The 25,648-nt window shown below is 34.9% G+C and overlaps 1 protein-coding gene across 5 annotated transcripts in view; it reads left to right on the top strand.

Moving 5' to 3' along the window:
- The window catches only part of HDAC9 (histone deacetylase 9), a 518,734-nt gene that overhangs the window by 404,810 nt on the left and 88,276 nt on the right, over positions 1–25,648 (top strand). For all 5 annotated transcript variants that reach the window (XM_087946939.1, XM_087946936.1, XM_087946937.1 and 2 more), the window contains 4 exons: positions 9,783–9,838; positions 10,120–10,207; positions 19,553–19,672; positions 20,008–20,105. In XM_087946939.1, the coding sequence (XP_087803065.1) occupies positions 9,783–9,838; positions 10,120–10,207; positions 19,553–19,672; positions 20,008–20,105 (362 nt within the window). The remainder of the gene's footprint in view (positions 1–9,782; positions 9,839–10,119; positions 10,208–19,552; positions 19,673–20,007; positions 20,106–25,648) is intronic.

Genomic DNA, 25,648 nt, shown 5'->3' with positions numbered 1-25,648 from the left:
GAAACATCCATTTGTGCTGAACCAAAACAAACATAGATTTCTTCAAGCCCCCTCTTCAAAACGATATGAATGGGTTGTCTTTTTGGTAGACAGGGATAATTTAACTAAATTAAAATAGTTTGAAATGAATATCCTTGAAAACTAAAACTGTAAGCTTTCCTGGGATGGTTCCTTTTCATATGTCAGGACTGATCAAAATCAACATTTTTTTTTTGCTGCATCCAGTCATTGTTATTCTGATATTTGCTATTTCAAGGAACCATGAATGTAACATACATTTGCTTTTTTCACATCCATTTGAATCAGTGAAGGCTTCAGAATAAAAGTCAAATACCCAGAAAAGATCATCCAAAGTATCTATAGATCTTAAAAACATCCAAAATGACCAGGTCAGAGGACTTCCCCCAAATATAATATATCTAATATTATTTTGCTTTGGACAATTGATCCCATGATGCTAGAATAAATATTTGTATTAATCTACAAATGTTAACTATACTGCAGTAGTTAAATAATTAAAAGGTTCAGACAAACTAGTCCTGCATTTATAATGCTCTATTTTTATCTTTTAGAGTCATGGAAGAAAACATAAAGTAATAAAAAATGATGGTATAATTGTTCACTGGTTTTAAACTAGGAAGTACATGAAAATGCTAATGTAAGTTCATAGTAGGCTTAACATTTGGAAATAAAGATCTCCAGAATCCTTCTCCCACATATCAAAGAAAGAGCAGACCCAGCCATTTTTCAGTATTTCCCCCATTTATTTTGGAGCTCTGGTAGCTCAAAAAGGGTTAAATACAGCTTCTGTAATCAAAAGTCACTGCCCAAGTTCTAGAAACTATCCATCTGTAAAAGCAAAGACAAAAATGCAAATTTAATGGTTTTAGTTTACTAGAATAGAATAGAATTCTTTATTGGCCAAGTGTGATTGGACACACAAGGAATTTGTCTTGGTGCAAATGCTGTCTAGCAGATCCTAAGTAGATGACACTAGCAGATCATAAGTAGAAGATATAGCCTGGTATCCACCCAAAGTTTGACTTGCCATGACATTAACCTACTGCATGTTCCATGGTGATCCTGACCAATCTTTAAAATATTTTAATTAGTTGGCTGAAGTGATTTTAAATCTCCAGAGTTGTGAAGCATATCTCATGTGCTTTTTTGCTAATTATCTGGACATTCTTGAACTTCATACAAAAGAAGAAAAGCAAGATGATATTTAAGATTCATATTCTTGGAAAAATAAACGATGTGTCATGCACTCAGCACATATCCTAAGTGATACTTTCTTATTGTTTATTCCAATAAGCCAGTGATATGACATAAAGTAATTCCTTTTCCTGCAGAATGAAGTCTTTGATAAAGTATTAATGTGCTGTTTTTTTCTTTAAGCATATATAGAGATTTTTGAAGCATTTATTTTTATCCTTGAAGTTTAGAACACACAAATTTAAACTTTTAATATAATGACAGAGACATGGATCTTTCCTCTAATGCGCATTACTGTCAGCTGGTTTAAAGTATCTTGGTGTCTGTATCTTACTGTAAACAAGTGTCTGTGCAAAAATGCTTGAATTTATATTTGTTGGCTAGATTTTCAACTTATTCCTTGGTGTTAAATAGTCTATCTCTTGGGAATATTTTTGTTTCTTTTTCTGACCTTCACTCACTGTTCTGAGATCATTGTCTGATATTTCCTATTGTCCAAATTCTCATTACCTTTGGTTAATGTGGGACAACTCTGCATTAAATTTAGTAGTCATGAAAAATATTAGACTGTTGAGAAATAAATTATTGTGATTGGCACACATGTTTAAATTTGTTGAAGGTGGAAATATCAGGTTCTAAAATAATTATGTACTGGAGTTATATTCATCACTCTGTGCCCCACATTCTGACCTAGCAATTGACAAATATTTTACAAGATTAGCCAACAAACAAAACACAGTGAGTGTTCTATTGTAGATTTTAATTTCCTCTCATGACAGACTTTAAAAAAGAGGGGCCATTTTAGGTAGGGTTTATTTAACTATGTCCAAACTAATGGGAGACTAACAGTGGATATGCAAATAATTCCAATATTTTCCAACATATTAACAAAATTAACTTGTCTATTAACTTACCTAACTTGCTAATTAATAAAAATAAGTATTGAAAATTTTGGCTGCTATTCATCTAATCTCAAGAATCTAATGAATAAAGAACAAAGGCAAGTCTGCACATTTGAATCATAAATTGTAGGCCTTGTAAGGACTTTGGAGATCTAGTCCATTACTCTTCTGGTGCAGGAATTCATTACAATCAGGATTCTGTTTTATTGAAATATAACATTCCTGACTATCCAGCTTGTTTCAGTGCTTCTAGCAAGTGAGATTCCAAGTCAGTCTTTCATTGTTGAGCAGCTTTACTGTTACTTTTTTTTTCTTGATGTCCAACAGATACAATGATCATGTTTCAGATCTCTCCCATTATAATCATATAGTAATTGGCTACTCTCTTGACATTTTTGACCCTCTCACCTGCAGACACTTCTGCTCTAAGCTTCTAAAATCCAATATTTCAACTGTTCCAATCTTCATAAGTTTTGCTTCCAAAGGTACAGGCCTGGACTAAATTCCATATTCTAAATATGGTTGACTAAATAATGCAGAACAGGAGGAATCATAACTGCTCTCTTAGTGAAGGGAAAATAAGTTTTGGGGAATAAGTCTTGTCTTCAAGGAGTATTTTAAGATTCAGTGCCGGATTAATTATAACACTATGAGTAACACTATGTGTTTGGGAAGTACGGAAATAAAGGACAAGGAAGAGTTAAGATCAGAAAGAACCACTGAAGCTGGGGCGATGGTGAACAAAAGCTGATGGCAGAAATAAAGCAAAAGGTAAAAGAACCTTCTGCTGGTCTTCGCTACTCAGACCTGTAAATCCAGCCTGACTCCACCAACCCTGGCTTTGAAACAGTTCTCTTCCCTGGCAGCAAATGGAGCTATTGCTTGAACTGGAATACCAGGTAGAGAGTAAAGGAGCTACTTTTTTTGCAAGAAAGAAGGACTATTTAAACTTCTTCAGCTAAGACTTGTATACCAGACTTGCTTATGGGGTAGGATAGACCCAAAGGACATAAAGTACTACTGCCAAAATGGCTTATCCCTGTAGCTGGATTTTATCGCTTGATTTTATGGTTTAAAAGACTGTAGCTTCAAAGGGCACTATATTTGTCTTAAGCCTGCTTCCCTGAGAGCTTAAAAGGGGCAGGTGTAAACTAATTAATCTGTCTCCCTATTTTTGATGTGTCCATTTCCCTCCTGACACTTGTGTCACCTCACTACTCACCTCACTGCTATGTTTTTGATCTTGACACTAGACATCTCTTGATGAAGCCTAAAGTTGCTTTGCAGTTCATCCTCAGTTTGGGACCTCGCAGATCCAAATCTGTCTTCTTTTATGTTTGCTGATACCCAATATGCCTCTCCATCCTTTTGAGAGCCCTTGACTCAAAATATTTCTACTCTTGAGAATTATCTTCCTAGTATCTGCCCAATTTTTCAGCTTTATAAGATCCTGAACCTTGATGTTGCCACCTAAGGCATTTATCATCCCCCTATCTTTGTACATATTTGATCATTGTATTTTCTAATCTCATCCAAATAATTTATAAGCACAGTAAATTATGCAATGTCTAAATTGGAGTCTATTGAACCCCCACACACACCCCAAATTAAATTCACAAGTCTGCATTCCTTGGGATACAATTGTTCAATCAAGTCTCATAGTTGATCCAAGATGCTCTAATCTTGTTTGATATATTTTGCTGAAATCAAAATATACTTCTCTTACCTTCCCTTTTGCATTGATTGTCTGTCAACCCTTTCTAGATGAGAACTGCATCTTGATGGATACAGTTGTGCTCATAAGTTTACATAACCTGGCAGAATTTATGATTTCTTGACCATTTTTCAGAGAATATGAATGATAACACAAAAACTTTTCTTTCACTCATGGTTAGTGTATGGCTGAAGCCATTTATTATCAGTCAACTGTGTTTACTCCTTTTAAATTATAATGACAACAGAAACTACCCAAATGACCCCGATCAAAAGTTTACATACCCTGGTGATTTGGGCCTGATAACATGCACATAGGTTGACACAAAGGGGTTTGAATGGCTTTTAAAGGTAACCATCCTCACCTGTGGTCTGTTTGCTTGAAATTAGTGTGTGTGTATGTGTGTGTGTGTATAAAAGGTCAATGAGTTCCTGGACTTCTGACAGATCCTCGCGTCTTTCATCCAGTGCCGCACTGATATTTCTGGCTTCAGAGTCATGGGGAAAGCAAAAGAATTGTCAAAGGATCTATGGGAAAAGGTAGTTGAACTGTATAAAACAGGAAAGGGATATAAAAAGATATCCAGGAATTAAGAATGCCAATCAGCAGTGTTCAAACACTAATCAAGAAGTGGAAAATGAGGGGTTCTGATTAAACCAAACTACGACCAGGTAGGCCAACTAAAATTTCAGCCGCAACTGCCAGGAAAATTGTTTGGGATGCAAAGAAAAACCCTCAAATAACTTCAGGTGAAATACAGGACACTCTGAAAACATGCGGTGTGGCTGTTTCAAGATGCACAATAAAGAGGCACTGGAAGAAAGATGGGCTGCATAGTCGAGTCACCAGAAGACAGCCATTACTACACAAATGCCACAAAGTATCCTGCTTACAATACACCAAACATCACAGAGACAAGCCTCAAACCTTCTGGCACAAAATCATGTGGAGTGATGAGACCAAAATTGAGCTTTTCAGCCACAACTATAAACACTACATTTGGAGAGGAGTCAACAAGGCCTTTGATGAAAAGTACACCATTCCTACTGTGAAACACAGAGGTAGATCTCTGAGGTTTTGGGGATGTGTGAGCTACAAAGGCACAGGAAATTTGGTCAAACTTGATGGCAAGATAAATGCAGTATGTTATCAAAAGATACTGGAGGAAAATTTGCATTCATCAGCCCGGAAGCTGTGCATGGGACGTACTTGGACATTCCAACATGACAATGATCCTAAACACAAGGCCAGGTTGACGTGTCATTGGCTATAGCAGAATAAAGTGAAGGTTCTGGAGTAGCCATCTCAGTCTCCTGACCTCAATTTCATTGACCCACTCTGGGGAGATCTCAAACGTGCAGTTCATGCAAGACAGCCCAAGAATTTACAGGAACTGGAGGCTTTTTGCCAGGAAGAATGGGCAGCTTTACCATCTGAGAAGATAAAGAGCCTCATCCCCACATACCCCAAAAGATTTCAAGCTATCATTGATGTTAAAGGGAGAAAGACACTGTATTACGAACTGTGGTATGTAAACTTTTGATAAGGGTCATTTGGGTAGTTTCTGTTGTCATTATGATTTAAAAAGAATAAACACTGTTGATTGATAATAAATGGCTTCAGCCAATCACTAACCATGAACGAAAGAAAAGTTTTTGTGTTATCATATCATTCATATTCTCTGAAAAATGGCCAAGAAATCATAAATTCTGCCAGGTTATGTAAACCTATGAGCACAACTGTATTCTTAGGCAACCATACTTTAAGTGTAGTGTATACATGCATGTAAATATGCATAGAATGTTAATCTGAATTTATGTTTATTCTAGTTCAAAACAGAACACAAACTTTAAAAAAATATTACTTTTATTTTCCAGAGACTCATGCTCTTCAAATAAGTCTTGTGGACTATTTAGAAACTAGAGGGTGAAATTCTTCTGTTTGAGTGATTGCAAAAATTATGAAGTGGTATCCTGCTAGATTTCAAAATAACAACCTGCTATTTAAAAGGCACATATTATAACCATTGTGCTATTACAGAATTCATAGCAAAAGTAGTTTTAAATATGTATCAGACACTATGATACACAGCAACTCTGTTGAAGAGTCATTACCTGGTAAATAACCAATTAATAGTTGTGATTAACCTGCAAAGAACTGGACTATGCTATGCTAAATGAACAGGAATATTCACCGAAATGGATAATTTTGCTTGGGAGTTGGGAATAGCAAAACAAACTAGCAGATTGCTTTGAGTGGAATGAAGGATTAATAGAGAGTGATATGTTTCTGCCTGTCAGAAATGGTAATTAGACTGTTCTTGTGATGGGCCAACCAGACAGAGTGGTTAAATCTTAATAAAGGACAGTAAGAACTGTTAAGTTGCTCATCAATATTAGCTCTACATTCACAGAATGAATATAGAGTCTATTTTGTGTATTTGAAAATCATCGTATTTTAAAGTTGTGCATGCTTGGGAAATGTTTAGCAAGCAGTGCTTTTGAATTTATAGAAGTGGAAGTATAGCACCTCTTTGATATCTTTAAAGCAAACTTCTATTTTTCATATTTCAATTAAGTCTGGAAAAAAAGTGGTGTTGCTTTAAGAGTTTCTTTGTGGAATTTCCCATGGAAGCCTACAAAAAATGTGGCTGTTTTAAAAAGTAGCAGAGAACTCTTCATGTGTGAGATTTGGACCACATTTTCTGAACAATTTTCTAAGAATACATTCCTCTATCCACAATAATTATCCACATATACAAATCCATACATATAAAGAACATGTGTAACTTTATATACACTATATATAGCTCAACATTTTTCCTTCTCATTCTTCCTGATGCAATCTTTATATTTTTATTGATGTGATACCAAAAAGTGAGAAAAAAAGCTAGGCAGTTCAATTTCATTTATGCTTTGAACATATTCAAGCATTTACCTTAATCTGTAAGCACTTAGATCTGTATAAACAATGACATTTTCTGTATCACCATGTTCCTTACTCACCCATGAATTTTTTCATGCCTCCTGGATCAAGACTTGGAGGATGGAGACAGGCAGTTTTAAAATCCTGAAGTGAGTAATAATATTTGTATAATTCTAATGGTAGACATTACCACCATTAGGATTATATAAAAACCAAAGAATACCAACTGAAGCTGAGTGCCAACCTGGATTTTTAATTCTGAAAGTGATTAAATTGGATGGCCTGCACACAGTAGTATTTATATTTGTTTGCAATAGTATTTATATTTGTTTTAACGTGTATTGTAAAAATACAGATTAAATTAAAATATAAAAGAAAGAAATTTAAAGAGTGCAAGAGAAAGAACAAAGAGAAAAGAGAGAAAGTAAAAGAGAGAAAAGGAAAAAGAAAGACAACAATAAAAAGTGGCTTCCAACCTTCATCGCACAGAGCATAATCTAACATTATGACTCTCCAACTTCTCTTAAAATGAAAAGCAAATTCCTCTTCTTCCCATAACTTAATTCATATCTATACACAATCCAGAAATCATCTTTTCAATATTGGTTCAGCAAAAAGTCTATTAGAAGCTAACAGAAATGTCATATTAATAATTTATCCCTAATCAAATGATTCAACTTCCACACCCTTCCCTTCTGTGCTTCACAGTTTTCATCTTTAATTTATTCCACTGGTGGCTCAGTATTTAGTCTTTCAGCAATCTTTGGCATTCCAAAAATTTTCAACTCAATATATATTTCAGTCTCATTTAACACAAAATATTATTCCCTCAATAATATTTATGTATAGAATCAGTGAATGGTTAACAATACATTTCTTATCAGCAAAGAGTGTTTACATCTTTACTCTAAACCCTGAATTTCTGGTCATCATTTAGGAGTGATTGAACTGTACTTTGCTGCATGGTGTGCTGGGAAGGAATGGAGAGTTCTGAGTGGTTTGTTACAGAAATTGTTTAAGGCATTTGTAGAAAATCAGATTTTTCTTTTCATAACTACTCTATATGAAAACATACAAAATGTCCACCGTGTGTATTATAAACTGTCTTTAAAAAGTCCAATAAAGTTGCAAGCTTTGGCAAGCTTCTAAGCTAGATTTATAGTATAGTGAAATATGGAATTTCCATCATTCTTTTTTTTTTCTAATCTCCCCAATGACTTTTTTTTTTATATGTGAGAGTTTATTTTAATGCAAAAAGGAAAATTCTTATTTTTGTGCAGCTGAATGTAAGCAAAGGAACCTACATACCAAACAATTTATTGTCCTTTAGTTTTATATGGACACTTTGGATCTATAAATGATGTAGTCTTGATATGATAAACTGTACAATTTTCTGGGATTTTATCACGGACATAACTGACAATTTGCATAGTTCCAGAATTTCCATACTTGCAATACGAATCGGCTGAAAAAAATAGTCAGCATGAGATTTGGAGTTCATGTATCTTAAATTGTTTAGTTTGAGAAACAATAACCTACACATAGATAGAAACTCCACATGATTATTACAATTCATTCAAAAACAGGTCCTAGGAAGTATATAGGATTGCAGTTTCTCTTGTGACCCTTTCCCTGGGTTGTTTAGCTAAGTATTTTATGTAATAGCTGTTTTTTGATATAGCCTCTAACTTAGTCAGTGCCTTACTATGGAACTCGGCAAGCACACATGCACATGCATACAAATATTATTCTTATGATTTCCCCCCTTGTGTTTATATTTGAAATAAATATTCTTGTATTCTGGCAATACTAAACATGGATACTAGAAAATAAGCACTTTTAGACATAGAATTAATGGAAATAGAAAAATAAAGTGCTATAATTTGCAAATAAGTAAAAATGCATGGAATTGCCACAGGGATATTTGTAACATTGTAGAAGGTCAACAAAAATGAAAAAAATATGCTGTGTTTTGCAAGATAGCAATATTGATTTCTAGGGGCTTAAATGAAAGATCTAAGGTCATGTTGAATTTCAGTGCTGTATTATCAGCAATCTTGTCAAAATAATAAATATACAATGTACATGCCATGGTTTTACTTGCTACTAGGAAAAAAAAGTACAAATCTCTGCTTGCACATTTACACTGGGGCTTGCAGATAGTAAATAATAATTTACTAACTATCCAAAGGGTACAAGCCATAATAATTAGAGAGAAGCCCCATATTCAGTGATAGTCTAGCAAACAAATAGCAGGTCATTACTTTTATGCCCTATGTGTAATATCTTATGATTGTTGTCATGCCTTTTGCATGAAACTTGGAAGACATCTAACTGGATTACTACTAAAAACAAAGTTGAACTAGAAAGGTTTTTGTATTTGTTACTTTAGTATCAGTATCTATCTATATATCTTGCAGTCCAAGGATGAAGAATGTATATCTCTCAAGAGATAGAATGCTTCAGTCCCAGCAAGCATGGTCTGTAGGTAAGGGAGATTATTATAACAGATAACAGATTAACAGATTATTTTACTATCTGGGGAAAAGAAAGAGAACAGCAGTCTCACTCATCCCCTGTGGCAAAAGGAATGGAACTGGCAACTAATTTGTTCTTTAGCACTAGTGTAATAGAATGTCCACCACTGCCTTGAGAGTATTACATTAACTTCAGTATGACCTGGTATGACCACATTTCTTTCCTCCAGCAACCTGTGATATTTATTTCCTGAAATGCCTAAAAGATAATAGAATGGTAGTTCAACAGCATTTGAAATACCACAGATGTTCCCTTCATCTTATATGAAAGATTTAACACTGAAGAGTGAAGGTATTGCTTCAGCATATTCCATGAAAGGTGAATAAAGACAGGAAAAGATGCATAGAAGTCTTAATAGAGTGCAAAGAAACAAAAGCAATTTGCTTGCTGTTTGTTTGTTTTTGCTCTATAAAAATAAGGAGCCACCCACATCCCATTGCCTTATTCTTTTAAAATCTGGTAATTGAAAATATATCTTGTTCTTACAGAACGGTTTTGCTATCGTGAGGCCCCCAGGCCATCATGCTGAAGAATCAACAGCCATGTAAGTACCAGGGAATGTTGCCCATCTTGGAGTGCTAGGGTTACTGGCAATCACCTGTACTGTGGGTGTCTCAGAGGAGCTCTAATTGTTAGCAGATGACTGAAAAGGCTTTCGAGGTATCCCAGAAGGAGATTTATGATCTCAGAGATCATATAGCTTTTTATAACACACACACACACACACACACACACAAACACACACGCAAATGCTCCTAAACATTATTTATAGCTGTTTCCTGACCAATGTGCTTTATAAAATTTCTGTTCTTCTCTATTCCACAGGGGGTTCTGCTTTTTTAATTCGGTTGCAATTACTGCCAAATACTTGCGAGACAAGCTAAATATAGGCAAGATATTGATTGTAGATCTGGTATGTATTCTTGATGAGCATCATCGTTTTAGATAAAGGGGGGAAGAGAGGAAGGGAGGAAGAACAAAAGTGTTGCATTTTCTTCTATACATTAGTCTTTTCTGCTTTTACTACTTAGAAGTAATAAAGGTGTGCGTTTTTCCTTTGAATTTGGGAACCCATTAAATTCAGGATTGCAGGACTGAAACCATAAACATGTATGTTTCACTCTAATGGTGTTAACTGCAATTTTAAAGAGAAACGGGGTAGATCAGGGTGGCTTTTATGATTCTTAAATGAACTGATTCTTCCACTATTTCAATGATCAAACAGGTACCCAAGTTTATTTTTCCATGCAGGATATCAATTTGAAATAGTTTAATTTAACTGCATGTTTTTGGTTTGGTAGCAAGTTTGATTTTCTTCTTTAAATTGATAATAATTTGGCATGTTTTGCAACAGTCACATACTTGAAACAGAATACCATTTTTCCCTGAAAAGTTTTGAAAATGTGTATATGAATACATGATGGCTTTCATGCAGAAATATACTATTGAATGGCATTTATGTTTAAAAGAGGTAATCATTGTGAATTAGTTTTATCTATTAATAAAAACTCAAGTTCCAAACAAATGGTTAAGTGAAATGCAGTTGTCGTATGTCATCTTGTTTATATACTCTACTCATGAATGAATTGGGCTTTGCCTTCTACCTAAGTACCAACTTTATCTACAGCCTACAGGAAAACCCAAAGATTGATTTATGAACACCATTTTTGTTTTGCCTGCCCTTCAGGAGGAACAATGCAATAATACTGGAAAAGCATAGGCAGGAAATAAATCTTGCCAACTAAATCTAACCTGTTACATTTAATTATTTTTTGCAGGTAATAAACATTTAAATACAGTGTATGAAAACTGTGAGGTTGTGATAATCTAAATCTTACTACCAGAACTCACAAAATAATTATTACTATAAACTCATGAATTTAATACATAATATCCAAATGTAATTTACACAGTTAAAGACCATACAAGAGAATTCAGAATAATATTTAATTTTAGAGATGTAACATGAGCATTTGAATTGTACACAGGAGTTCCATTTCAACCATCAGTAACAAACCAGCAAATAATGAGACCTTGAATGAATTGAAATTGATCAGTTAGATTCCAGATAGTATAGTCATCTTCTTCCCATGAGTACTTCCTTCCTTTTTGTCCCATAGAGATTTTCTTCTTTCTGCTCTCAAAAATAATGCCAGTTTCAAGCACCAGTAACCAGTACTGTTTTTGGAGGCATCAAAGAACTACTCAACACAAAGTTCATGAAATCATCAGAAAGGGCCACAAGTGGTCTGAGAAGAACACTAAGGTCCAGTGAGAAAATAAAAGAACCTTGCACAAAAGAGCAGCAGCATGCACCAGATGGTCTGTGAAGGACGACTCCAGCAGCTATGTGAATAGATGCCAAAAAGAATAAGGCCAGCTCTTGGGAGAAAGCCATGTGAAGTCAGGGAGATCCAACAGAATCAAATAACTAGAAGAACTGAAGACAACATAATGGTTATGCAGACAACTTAATTGTTAAAAATCCAGTCCAATCATTTGAAATCCAGACTGCAAAATAAGGCCAAAACTTCTTATGCAAAAAGTTTATATGTATATCCAGGTCTTTCTATGACAGATACATGAAACAACAAATGATAGGTATCAAGAGATATCAAGAGACATTTGTAATTAAACATACTGTATTAAACTTTATAAGCAAAGCAAAAATATTAAAAAATACTAAATACAGCACCTTTACGGGTAGCCCCTGTGTCACAGCTAACAAATTAATATTGATTTATTGATTTATATCTCACATTTATTATTTTTAATAGCTCAAGGTGGTGAACATATCCTAGACACTTTACTTCTCCTATTTTCCACACAACAACAACCCATTGAGTTGGGTTGGCCTGAGAGTGTGACTGGCCCAAAGTCACCCTGCTGGATTTTTTGGCTAAGGCAGGGTTTGAACTCATTGTCTTTTCACTTTCTAGCCTACTAGTGTATTAACCACCAGACAACTAGGGTATATAATTTAATATATTACATAATCTGGAACTTTATATAATATATTCCTATATATATATATTCTGTAATAGATGTAGCACTATAAGAATAAATGTAAAAACAGTAATAACTATCAATAATTCATCTGTCTTGAAATTCTTTGCCACTAACCTCCAATAAGAGCCATACAGAGGAAGCACATTCAAGATGGAAATACTAGTGAACAAGAGCCATGTGGTCAAATGGCCAAGTAGCATTGTTTGCTACCCTTAGCACAACCAAATTGTCATAAAGAAGCCATATAACTCTTCATGCAGACTATGAATTAAGAAAGTGGTCACTGACATTGTTATGAATTAACTATTAATTAAACAAGTGATTGGATCTATTATCTTTACAAAATGGACATCTTGAATGCCATCACTCTTTCGTTTAGTGATCAAATGCAGGAGCTCAATTTTTGAACCCAGTTTTGTTGACCAACAAAACAAATATCAGCATGGACAATAAAAGTAAAAAGATTAAAATCCCACATGGATTTTATTATTGGTATTATTCTTTATGCTGTAAATTTCAGTCAGCACTGTGTGTGATTGTCTCAAGTATAAGGAAAAACAGAAACTAACAAGAAAATTAGAGGGCATAGCAAAGGATTAAGTAGGAAAGACTACTTAGGACTAAGTAGGAGATAATGAGTCCAAATCTTGTAATTTTGATCATTAATAAAATGTTACTTCTGGAATCTGATAAACCATCATTGCTTTAGAAATATAGAAATATAAAATGAATTTAAAGGAACTACACTTATAATTCTACACAGTAATTATCTCATTCTCACCCATGGGAGAGTGGAAAAGTGATGGGGCATCCAATCTTGCTAAATTTGGGGAAATATGACTTCAGAGAACCCTGAGAGACAATTTTATCTCTTTATTGCAAATGCTGTTAGAACTTTAATAGTAAACTATTAAAACAGCTTCTAGGCACAAAATTCAGAATGTGCTATGAACAGCAACAAAACCAGTCCACAGTTTTTCTTTCTGCTGTTTATTTCATAAGAAGATGTTAAATAGCAGTTCAGTAGGGGAATAGACTTGCAGCTGGCCAATATATATGATAACAGGCATACATGTTGAAGTGAGGAACTCTGCAGACAGATCACTATAGCTATAGGCTTCAGAAATTGTAGACTGCTCAAGCCATATACTGTAGTTCACTTTCATTCATGGAATAAATAGTTCTGATATAAGCACATGTCAATACATTGTGGCAATGCAATCCAATGGAACCACAAAAATGTTGTATTATATACAAATTGTTCCAAATTCTATTGTTATAAAAACCAAAGCTATGAATGCAAACATACTTTGCTACATATTATGAAGCGTACAATCATAATTATTTGGCTCCAACTTCAACATGGTCTGCATAATACCCCACATAATAATGTGCCAGTCCACTATTGATTGGAGAATCAGTGTGAATCCTATCTTCCAATTTCAACTGGGGTTAGGAAAAGAAAAAGCAAGGTTAATATGCAGCAATAGGGTTGTTTTGTTATACAATAAGTTCTCAATTTCATGGATTTTGGTTTAATGAAGATTTAAAAGCCCTATCTGCTGAAAGAGGTTTGTCTGAATTTTAGACAGTAATGGATTTAGTTCAGACAATCCTAAGCTTTCTTTCAAAATCATATCCACTACTACTAGTAGAGAAAGTTTTCTTCTGTGCTTTTCTGCTGAAAAGCTACCATTTATTGAATATTAGGGTTTAATGGACATCCATTGTTAATCTATTCAATCAAGGATTAACTCAAATTTAGATTTGAATTACTGTTTTATTTTTAATTAGACAATTGTTTACCATTCTTTTGATCATCTTCAGTAAAATACTCTGAATGTGCTTTGAGTCTCAAAAATGGTGCAAAATAAAGAACGGACCAAACAGATAATGCTGATATTGATTTTAAAAAGCTATAATTATATGCCTATAGATATCTATTCCCATTTTTTAAAAAATACAATGGTTTCAGAATTATGTTGTTTTTATTTCATATGTCAACATGTATAAAATATTTGAATTTGCCTTGAAAATTCTTTATCTGTTACAGTTTATGATTATAAGCACAGAAATTAAGTAGCACAGTTAGATTACCTCAGTTTATTTTCTTCCTTTTGGTCTCTTGGGATGGGAAACCCATGGCCCTTCATATCTTCTTGGGTGTTAATTCTTTAAGGCACAGCCAGCAAGGCCAATGGTCATGGATGACTTAAATTATGATCCAACAACAGCTGGGAAGTCATAGATTCTCCATTTCACTTGAACTTTTTCCTATTTCTTTAAAGATTGAAAGTAAGATTAAATTTGAATGATAAATACCAGAAGGAATTACGATATTCTTATATTATAGCCTTCCTCAGCTTAGTGTTTCTAGATTCACTGGGCTACAATTTCCATTAGTAACTACTGCTATTGGCATTGGTAATCCAGTAGACAATTATTACTAGAGAATAATCAATTTGCTATTGTGGATGTTGTAATCCAATACCAATTTATAAAGAAATGACACAGCAATTTTGAGTGTTTAAAAACTAAATTAAGGTAGAACTTCATCTGATCTGTTTCTGTTATTATGGATATTTTTCATTTTGCCAAATGTATTGAAAACTTCAGGTCTTATCCTCAGTCTTTAACTGTCATTTTTAAAAATGTTGTAGATAAACTTTCTTGAATCAGGGAATAGTGTTTCCATTCATTTATTTATGTTAGCAAATATTTTTATATAGTTATCCTTCTTATCATTTTAACCAGGTAGCTTACAAACAAAATTAAAAGAAAACTCAATTTAAATAATATACAGGAGAAACCATAATACACTATGTGCCTGTGATTGAAACGAAAAAAGTACTCCTTTCACTAAGACAATTAATAACAACCAACCCACAGGGATCACTCAAATTCTGGCCCAAGTGCCGTGAGATCACCCAATTTATGAAAGACCAGCAGGGTTGGGGCCCACAATATTTCCAGGAGAATACTATTTGATAGGGCAGGTACAGTGGCAAAGATAGCCATGGTAAATCTGCTCTTAATAGCTATATCCCTATTATTACTATAATACCTTATGTTTGTATTTTTAGCAGAATTCTGAAATGACATATTGGATTTGTAAATCCAGCATGGATGTATCAGTATGAAGCCTATATTAGAAATACATTTTACTTTTCGATACTAATTTATTTGATTTTATAAATCAATATGTGAACTGAAATCTAGGTGCAGTTTTCAAATTAAAAAATAAATAAATATAATGTGCATAAAATGCATGCATGAAAATGTTATGCAAAGTTGTAGTTATGAAATAATATGCAACATTTTAATTAGGATTTTTTTTTTGCAGAATACATATATAACAAAATGATGCATTAAAAATTAACCTTTTTCAAAAAATAAGCACAATAAATATATTGCTTGAAATAAATTTAAATCTGAGGTAAAGAAAAACTGAGGGAAACTAAAAATGATAGATTATCTGTACAATAATGTAATAAAACTCTGCATCGTTGCATGTTCAGAATACAGCTCTAATTAAAATATAATCCAATTTATTATCATCATTCCACAATCAATTAGTAGAGTTTAACAGCACAAAGTAATGTCTACAGGAACAATATCCTCATATCCTAGTATACATGACTCCACCTATATGGAAATATCATCCACTATGCGAAGATCTATTAATCCTTTCACACTGGGATAATATTTAAAGAATCCTAATCTTGGATACAATTTAATATCTGTGCACAAAGCATGAAATTGCAATGAGGGTCTTCTTGGGCCTGTATTGCTTTCTGCTGCTAAGAGAGTCTCTGCATTTAAATACTTCCACATAAAAATATGAAGACTTCAAGCCAATACATCATCTTATGATAATAATAGATCACAATAGGAAAGTTTAGTAGAGGAACAACTACCCTTTAGAATTAGCTTCCTATCCTCTTGATAAAACCTTGTAACAATAGACTATAGCAAATTCCAAAAAACCCTTATTAGACAATTTTCCTGAAAGCAATATAATTTTCAGTAACATTGCCTATGCCTCAAATATGTCATTATTCTTCTGCATTTGATGAAAATGTAGATGCAAATAGGGTTGAGTTTATAATAGGGCATAAATGAAGTAATCGGAACATAACTATAAATCAGATCTAAAGACTATATTATATGTCACCCCCTATATTGGTTAGATAAGTGGTAATTTGCTCATTTTTAAGTTAGTAAAATTGCATGAAGATTATGTATATTAACTGAAGCAGAAGATGTGCTTATGAAATTAAATACTGTAACGTTTCACAGTATTCATTCTATTAGCAGGTCCCAGGTAAGCTCCATTAGTATCTTTCAACTAGCATTCAGATAGTACATATGTATCTAATTCCATCTCTCTGTGAGATGGATGTGTGATTCAAAAATGGGATACATAAGTAAGTAATATTCTGCAGGATGGCCTTTTGGTCAGGACACTATTTAATTACTTGAAATGATTTCTGCCTTTGTCATAAATCTTTGATATTCCATTTCGATTAGAAGTTAAAAGAATTCAGATTTTAAAGATTAGGTGGCCCATAAATTCTTACCAATGATACAGTCATGGATGGATGGATGGGTGTGTGGGTGGATGGACAAATCCATATATATATATATATATGAATTTGTCCATCCACCCACATATATATATATATATTATTTACATAGAAAGACACATATATATACATTTAGGCAGGAATGAAGACATTAGCATGGTAAAATGGCAAAGAGCCTTACAAGTGTTTAATTGAGTTTTATAGAAAAGTTGAAATTGATTTTGGCAGATTTCAGAAGCAAATGAGTTCTGTACTCAATTAATTACATAGTTGCCTAAAAGCACTACTCTGCATGTTGCACCACTCACTTCATTGATACGTTTTAGAACTCACATATTTAGAAGATGTGTTCATTCCACTTTCTATTTACTTACATGTGAGCCAGACTGACTTTCACACTCTTCTGAAAAAATCTTGTCTGAGTCTTGCCGCTATCATGGGCCTATATGAAATGAATGCAAAAGAAAGCCTTGTTGATAACTCAGAACTCCATCAGCAAGCAAAGATGTGTTCATTCATAATAGGTTTGGGTTATTTTAGCTGAATTAAAAGTAAGTTTCATTTCCTGGGAGCCCTTATTTATTGCTTTGAAGTGTTTTAACCTATTGAGTGTTTAAGAGCATGACATTTTAATATTTTACTTTCATTTTTATTGCATTATAATTTAGCCATCTGGAGTGTAACTTTTGTAGAAAAGCAAGTTATACAATTAATAAATAAAAGCAACAAAAAATAAGAATAAGAAAAATAAAAATAATAATAGACTTCATTCTAGTTTAGTGAAAAATTACATAGCAGGTAATGGGCAGCTCTCAGATATTTTACTGCCTAATGTTTTTCAGTGAGATGATAAATATTTGCTAAGGTTGTACAGAGTACCATTCTTCAAAGTTTTGAAGCAGCATGTACTCTATTCTTCAAGGAGCATTTACCAACAACACTCCTGCCAGCACTTGTGGAAAAATGATGTGCTATGCACACAATGTCTGCAGGGATGAGAAGGGAAACCCTAGAAGAAACATGCTAAGCATTTTGGAGATAGTGATAGTCTCAATAATTTGAGCCGCTTAGGCAAATTGATTTAATAGCAATATTAATATTGATGAAAGTAATTTTATGTCCTCTACTTCATTATAAATTCACTTTGAATCTTTTAAGTTGGAAGTGGCAGAACCTTAATATGTTGTTGCCAATGTGGTTGCTCAGATTTCCCTCAAATCAGGTAGCATATAGTTTCTAGTGGCTGTTGTGAACTAAAGAAATGTATTTAATAAAGGTTAATTTGCATAGCAGGATCCTGCACTTCCTATTGGCCCATATAATGGCAAGTTATGATTGGTTCATTCTGAGCAATCTGATTGGCTGTTGGCGGGCCGCGCCAAGATTCAAACGCTATAACGCTATCCATTGGTTATCCGGATAGCAGCTTACTCTATAAAAGAGTGACTGCTAGCCAGGGGTTTTTTGTCTCTGTTATGCTTGTGAATAAAGAGCTGAAGTTCACGGTTTACAGTCTGGTCTCCGTTCATTAAACCCATGCCTCAAACTTAACAGTGGTCTCATTTCCAAAACTATTATGCTTAAAAAGATTTGTGGATATTCTGTTCATTTCTTTTCTATACTTCCTTTATCCTTTCCGTGAAAAATAATTTAAGGAAACATGATAAGCCTTATTATTTAAAAATACTAAAAAAAATATTACTGAAAATATTTAGTACACGTGTAATAGCTGTATGTAAAGCACACAGAAGGTTAATTCGTGGTCAGAATATTAGCAAATTTAGTTATTCATCAAGTGTCCTGCCAGCTCATATCATACAAAATAAATGACATTTGTGGCCTTTGGAAGCTCAGTTTGCTTGAAACTAACGAGATCATATTCTTACATATCAACTGCACATCAAGATTTTATGAAATGAAGTATAAAGTCCTTTCTGCATCTGGGCTCCCTTTTGATGTGGGTCTTGTTGCTGAGGGACTGCTAACTGAACTGAATGTTTCAAGGAAATCAATTTACTCAGCTGGTTGCAAACCCTTTGACCTCAGTAGTAGAATTTGGAAAATCAGTGAATGTCTGGACTTTTTAGTGTTTGTCAAAAATTGCAAAAAAAAAAAAAAAAAAGACTGCTTGAGTTCTATAGTCCATAGATCCCTTTGTAAAAATACTAGCTTGTATTTTCAAGTTTTGCCTATCCCCCTTTTTAAAAAGCCAATGAAACCCAGTTAATTAAGCCTGAGGGGTTATGAACTGTTGGCAGTTAATAAGTCATAAAATTCCTCCATAAAACAGGATGCTAGATTCCATCACTGAGACAAGGAGTACAAAGGGCCGGTGTATAATATCTAATTGTACAAAAGGACTGGGATTTCTCAATGACTGCTCATCTGGAGTCTCAAGGGCATGCTCACTGTGGTTTCCTGATTTTTAGAAGCCAGTTTAAAAAATGAGTGTATTAAAGAGTAATTTGCCTGAAAGTTCAGGAAGTTTAGAGTGCTAAAGGGCGGGTGGAAAGGGGAGAGAAAAAGGGAAGGAAAGAATGAAGGAAAGAGGGAGAAAGACTAAGACTGAGAGACAGGAGAAAGAGAAGAAGAGAAAGCAAAGAAGCCTTACCACATTGGCTTGGACATGATTGCATTTGTCATCTGTTTTCTTTCCTCTTTAGGATGTTCACCATGGCAACGGTACACAGCAGGCTTTTTATTCTGACCCCAGCATCCTGTATGTCTCCCTCCATCGCTATGATGAAGGCAACTTCTTCCCTGGCAGCGGAGCCCCAAATGAGGTTAGGTTTATTTCTTTACAACCCCATTTTTTATTTGTATCTTTTCAGGTAATTGCATTGCATGATTACCCCTAATTTTCTCATCCTACATTGGTGCTCTAAATTGCATTAGATTACCAAATGGCCCACTGGGAGTGGGGACAGGGTAGAACAAGTGCATAACCCAGAATAGTCCTTGTCAAGTGGAGCCAGGTTGATTTGACATGCTGTTTGAAGTTGGTTTCAAAAGGACATTTTTGTGCATTTTCTTATTTTGATTCACTCTCTGCCTTTCCTCTCCATTTTCCCTCTGGCATTTCCCCCTCCTTTTCCCTCCTTCTCCCTCCTCCTCTTAGGTTGGAAGTGGTCCTGGTGAAGGTTATAATATAAATATTGCTTGGACAGGTGGCCTAGATCCCCCCATGGGAGATGTGGAGTACCTCACAGCATTCAGGTTGGTTCCTGTTTCTTTTTCAAAGTGCCAAATAGAAGTAACAGGCTGAAATCAACCAGCGTTAGAATACAACAGCCTTGACAATCAGAAAAATGACCCATAGTGGAACTGGCTTAAAGTAAACATCTCTTATTATATAGTATCTGGAGACCTCTTTTACTTTACTTTAAAAAATCAGTGTTAATATGCTGGCCACCCACAAAACAGAATATGTTTATTTGTTGCCTGAAACAGATTGCTGGAGAAGTGTTGTCGTGTCCCCCCCCTCCCCGCCACTCCTCTAAACTGCTTAATAAATTTTTTCAAAGCCAAGGAATAAATAGACCCACAGAAAAAACAGACAGAGAGAATCCATCAATGTAAATATATTTTACTGCAGATTCTGGTGATGTTCCAGCAATTTACTTCATTATTACCACTCTGGAAATTTATTCTTTCATAGCAATACTACCACTAACCAATGCATTAATGGTAACTTCATAACCATAACCATGCATGTTTCCTGGCAAAAATGAAAAAATACTGTTGCTTTGGGATGGGAGTGTATTTTGAATTTGGGCTTTTATTCCTGTATACTTTTGATGTTCAAATCTAACCTGCAACCTTCCTATTTATGCAGCCTTCAATCCTTCAAAACTAAACAGGTTTTACATTGCTCAGGTTCCCAATCCAGATTAGACCAGCTGTCACTTGTTGAGTACTAAGCAAAGGTACTGTATATGGAAGCAAATCTCTTTGATTTGCATTGAGTCTTTTATTTAAGATTGAGATGCAAGGATTTGAAAAGAAGTAGATATAAAGATACAGAATGAAGAGATACTTGGCTTTACTGATTGACATCAGGTATAAATGAAACATTGGCAGGAAGTGTAAGTTTTTGCTTGTCCATCACATATTTGTGGAAATGTGTTGAAAATTTCCATGTAGTGAACTTGGTCACATATAAATGGTTCTTCTGCATATTGATTTGTATTTGTTTGGGATCTCACACAGTCTTTTTGGACAGGACCTCTCTCAGACAACAGGGTGTTCAGTGTCAGCAAGATTCTGCTCTGTTTTTGACTGTCTGCAAATGCAGGGGTGTCAAACTCACATCGCCACGTCGGCATCACGTGATGTATTGGGACTTTTCCCCTCTTCATTAAATCAGGTGTGGGTGTGGCCAGTGTGTGACTCATCCGGCCCATGGGCCGGGAGTTTGACAGCCCTGGTCAAATGCACAGATGTCAAACTCGATTGCATCATGTGATGTATCGTGACATATCATGATATTTTTTGCCTTTGCAGAGACCCTGAGTGGGCATAGCGCATCTGGCCCGCTGGCTGATAGTTTGACAGGCCTGGTTTAACGTATTGCTGTGGATGTTGTGAAAGAGCTCTCCTTACCTAGCTAAAAGTCTTACTAAAAAAACATGCATTTGATAAGTAACATTTTGTTATTATTATAGTGTATTAACCTGACCACTGTACTAAAATTAGGGAGTAACTAACATCTTACACGGACTTTTCTGCTAATCACAAAAATTGGGACACAACTGTGCCTTGCATGATAATCTGGCAAGTGACTACAGTATAGAGCTAGTGCTCCTTCCATATCTATATACAATCATTTAATTCATTTTATAGATATCCTTCCATATCTTTAATATAGTAAATTTATTGACTTTTACATAGGTTCTTCACTTTGATCTCTATGATTGAAACACATGGATTATATACTAGGACAGCTTATTTGCAGTCTTCTAGCCATGGATGCCCAAAACACGAAGGAGCATAGATTATATTTGTGTGGTCACAGAGGAGTCCATGTTCATTGTAGCCCTACTTTTTACCTCAACCTTTCAATAAATCTGTTGCAATGGATAGGGATCCAATCAACTTCATAAATTGAGGATTTTGTGTGTGTGTGTGTGTGTGTGTGTGTGTGTGTGTGTGCTGTTACTATGAATTTTCTCAGCAGAAGTAGCTCTTTTTATTAAAGCAGAAACTAGCTTGTCAGCTAATTGGCAGCTAATTTCTAGCAACTTCAATCATCTTTGGTCACCTTATGTGAGTCCATTCTACTGCCCAATCAGTTCTAGAATCAAAGGTCATAATAATGATGATAATGATAACAATGATGGCTTATACCTTAGATTAGGATCTAGAAGCTCTGTACTGCAGCAAGTTTTACATATAACTACTTCTTTTACTTGCACTTCTCTGAATTTCTCCTACTATCCCTGCCATAGGTTAGCAGCATCTTCCAATGCAGCTTTCATATTGGTCTGTGACTAAGACCTCGTCTTAGTGGAATCCTCTTATCCAAACAATAGTTTCAAGCCTTCACATGGCATCTTCAGCCACAACATGTATTCTCCACTCACTTAGCTTGTTTACTAGCTTTATAAGCCCCCTATGCCTAATACATAAAGGGGCTTATAAAGCAAATAGGCTTTGTCTATTGTGCTCCACACTTATCATAATACCCTACTAACTTCCCAGTTATCTGTCAGAAGACACTGCGAAAGATTCCTTTTATTATGCAGGAAATGGAAAGGAACACTCCTTCTCTTTTTAGGGGCCGCATTCACAGTTTTTGACATATTTTACTAACTCTAAGAAAAATTGTTGTCATAATTTACTTAGTTACCATCAATTTTTACAGAAATCTCTGTAAAATAGTTTCTATTATCCTCCTCATCTTACAGTGAGGAATATTTTTTCATCTGCTTATTTATTAAAGGTTTCCTTTCATATAGTAGAAGTACTTATAAATATCCATTTATCCATTTTATAAGGTATGAATTCATTTTTGTCATGGTAGATCAGGTTTGCTCATATGATATTGCACATGTCTGAACAAGATATTGTTTTCTTCATCTATCTGCACAAGTGTTCTGTTTGGTGGTTATCTGGTCTCACCTTTGTGCCATATTTCATTTGATCCAAGGTTCTGAGACAGCTATAAACGTTGTTTTCTTATCCTTCACATGTTATTCAGTTCACAGGGGTGACAATAGCACCATTAAGGGAGGCATCTTCCTTTCAGCAGATGTATATATTGAAAGATCTCTCACATGTAGTTTTTATCAATGTACAATAATGAATCCTTCACTTATCTTTAACAGTGTTGGAAACCATAAATTCTGTCCAATTTGCTTTTATCCAAATTAGCCTCTTAGAGATGTAATACTTCCACTTTATTCCACCAAGTTCAAATTGTAAGAAGTTCTACTACTGTATCCCCCCCTCCACCCCATATCTCCATTGGTGATTGGCTACAAGCAACTTGGGAAACTCAATACTCCTCTAAGAGATATTGTATTGGTTTCAGGAATTAAGGGGAGTAATGGAAATGCACCTAATCCTGTCTGGCCACATGGGAAGAAAGTATAGTAAAAAATCCACTGGAATTGGAGGGCTAATAAATTTAAATATATAAATAGGAAACTAAGACATTCTTAGACCCTAGAGCATTCTGGAGATGTATGTATATGAATATAACTTGGGTGTGTGAATTCAATACATAGGAAATCACCAAATTGTGGAAAATTTACTTTAAACATTTTCTGTTTGTGAGCCTCCCCGTACTCTCAATTCACATTTAAGTAAACAATTTGTTTCTTCTTTTCTGCCCAGTTTTCTTATGGTACAGCAGCATATCTCTGATTTTGACTGATGTAAGCTTCGTGCAGTCATACTTGTCAAAGCTGGGCAAAATGGTTAGCTTAGGAATCGCAAGTTAAATTAACAACAGTTAACTTTTCAACTTTTCCAACTAAGAGTGAAACTCACAATTTTTGCTCTAACCACTATAATCACTTATAGCTTCAAATGTTATATCTAATGCATACCTTCCTGGAATTACAAATATACCACAAAATCTATAAACCCTGCTTTTTCTCTCCCCCATCTTAACACTCTTGGGTGGTCTTTGAATACAGTGTTGAGATGGTTTTGCATTCAGACATAACACACCTGAAATTGACACTTAATGCCAAATATGGGGTGATGGAAGGAAGCATGAAGTCACAGTTTTGCACTGTTTCTGTGAAATTGGTTTTGATCTTATGTATGCCATTTGCCTATCATGGCAAACACCTAGTCAAAGATTCAATTTCTTAGAACTATGCTGTCAAAACTGGTAAACATCAAATGCAAAACTCTAATACTTCCATTTATCCTTTGCCAAGATATTTGTACAGTTTTCAAAAGCATTTTTCAATGGTTTGGTGCTGTTATTCAGCTCTCACCTCCTATTTTTTTTAGTTTACAATCAGTTTCAGATATTGAATAAGGGTATATATTAAACATATTTGATTGAATAAAGATACAACCATGTTGCTATCAAAACAGTACTCACAGTTATTCATGGTATATCACTTTAAGGAAGCAGAATTATATTTTGGGGTAATTGAACACAGGATATGAATTATTTACAATGCAGACTGAAATTTATCAATCTAGGACAGGGCTGTCAAACTCCCAGCCAGCAGGCAGATACGTCACACGTTGGCCATGCCCATACCTGGTTTAGCTAAGGGGAAAAATTCACAATAGGTCACATGACACTATCGTGATGATGTAAGTTTGACACCCCTGATCTAGAAAAAGTTAAATGTTCATATCCACATCAAATGTTCTTCCATGACAGTGGAAAATATAATTAGAAAAAACTGTGGTCACTTTCCATGGGAAAAAAAAAGATTGGGAAGAGTGAAGAAAACAAATATCTCCTTTTTTTCTGATACATACATTTTTCTCTCTTAAACTCCATTCTGTCTACTGGCAAATAAGTATGTTATGTGCATTTAGGAAGATAGATTTATTCTATTTGCACAGATGTCCTACCTGCTATTCCAGCATCTCTGGATGTCCTTATTCTTTCTACCTCTCTCCATCCTCAGAATTTCAGTATCCAAAATGAAACAACTTCAAAGACTTTTGCAGAGACTTTGAAAATGGTTTCTGATATCAAAATGTTCTAAAGAGATGTTATTCAAACTGCTCCAAAAAAAGGAAAATTTAACATATCTGTGGCCCTAGTATGTCATTAGAAATCAGCCTACTTCACTGATAGTTTGAATCAAATGTTTTTCGAAGCAAAAAAAGAGTAATCCTACATCCACGTCAGTTATAATTTACATTGCTTAATGCATTTTGGCTAAGGTGTCTGCAATTTTATGGACCCTAGTTTACAGAAAATGAGGTTGTTGTTTTTTTACTTTCTAATGTAGGGCTGAGAAATAATGATTGACCAAAGTAGCCCAGATAACTTCCATCAGGGTATACTAGAGCAGGGGTCCTCAACCACCGGGCCGCGGACCTGTACCGGTCCGTGGAGCACTCTGTACCGGGCCGCAAAGAAATTTATTTTTAAAAAATGGCGGCTTTCTTCACCTTCGGTGAATGCTGCTGGGATCGGGGATCAAGGACACAAATGAGAGAAGGGGAGGGAGGAAGCAACCCGAAGCCTGTCCTGCTCTCTGGCTCAGCGGCCGGTTTCTTCCCGCCTCGTTCCTCTCTCAGTCGCTCTCTCGCTCCTCCACCAGCCCAGGAAG

Source organism: Notechis scutatus, chromosome Z (genome assembly GCF_049901735.1).
Source record: "Notechis scutatus isolate UNSWTSFEM ecotype Mainland chromosome Z, rNotScu1.2, whole genome shotgun sequence".
Classification (NCBI taxonomy): domain Eukaryota; kingdom Metazoa; phylum Chordata; class Lepidosauria; order Squamata; family Elapidae; genus Notechis; species Notechis scutatus.
This window is presented reverse-complemented; position numbering and strand designations above follow the sequence as displayed.